Here is a 226-nt window from a genome sequence, read left to right on the forward strand (position 1 = left end):
CAGCCACCCACCGCCTCTCTCTTTACAGCGTCCTTCGCCTATACGCCCACCGGTAAGCCTATAGGTGCCACGGGGTCCCGGCGCGGCCCCCCGCCGCCCTCACTCCCACCTCTTTCTGCAGTCACCTTCCCAGCTCCGGTGCGCGGCAGCCCCAGGTAACCCCCCCGGTATCGCTCCCCCTCCCCGGGGCGCCCAGCGCCGACCCCCGGCGTCCCCCCACGGCGGC

At 73.5% G+C, this 226-nt stretch overlaps 1 protein-coding gene across 1 annotated transcript in view; it reads left to right on the forward strand.

Annotated features, from left to right (window-relative positions):
- Nucleotides 1-226, forward strand: part of LOC103893786 (roundabout homolog 3) — a 10,922-nt gene that overhangs the window by 9,798 nt on the left and 898 nt on the right. Inside the window, exon 10 of the mRNA XM_019470382.1 lies at nucleotides 4-138. Within this exon, the coding sequence (XP_019325927.1) occupies nucleotides 4-138 (135 nt within the window). The remainder of the gene's footprint in view (nucleotides 1-3; nucleotides 139-226) is intronic.

The sequence above is a fragment of the Aptenodytes forsteri genome, unplaced genomic scaffold (assembly GCF_000699145.1).
Source record: "Aptenodytes forsteri isolate BGI_AS27 unplaced genomic scaffold, ASM69914v1 Scaffold126, whole genome shotgun sequence".
NCBI classification, from domain to species: domain Eukaryota; kingdom Metazoa; phylum Chordata; class Aves; order Sphenisciformes; family Spheniscidae; genus Aptenodytes; species Aptenodytes forsteri.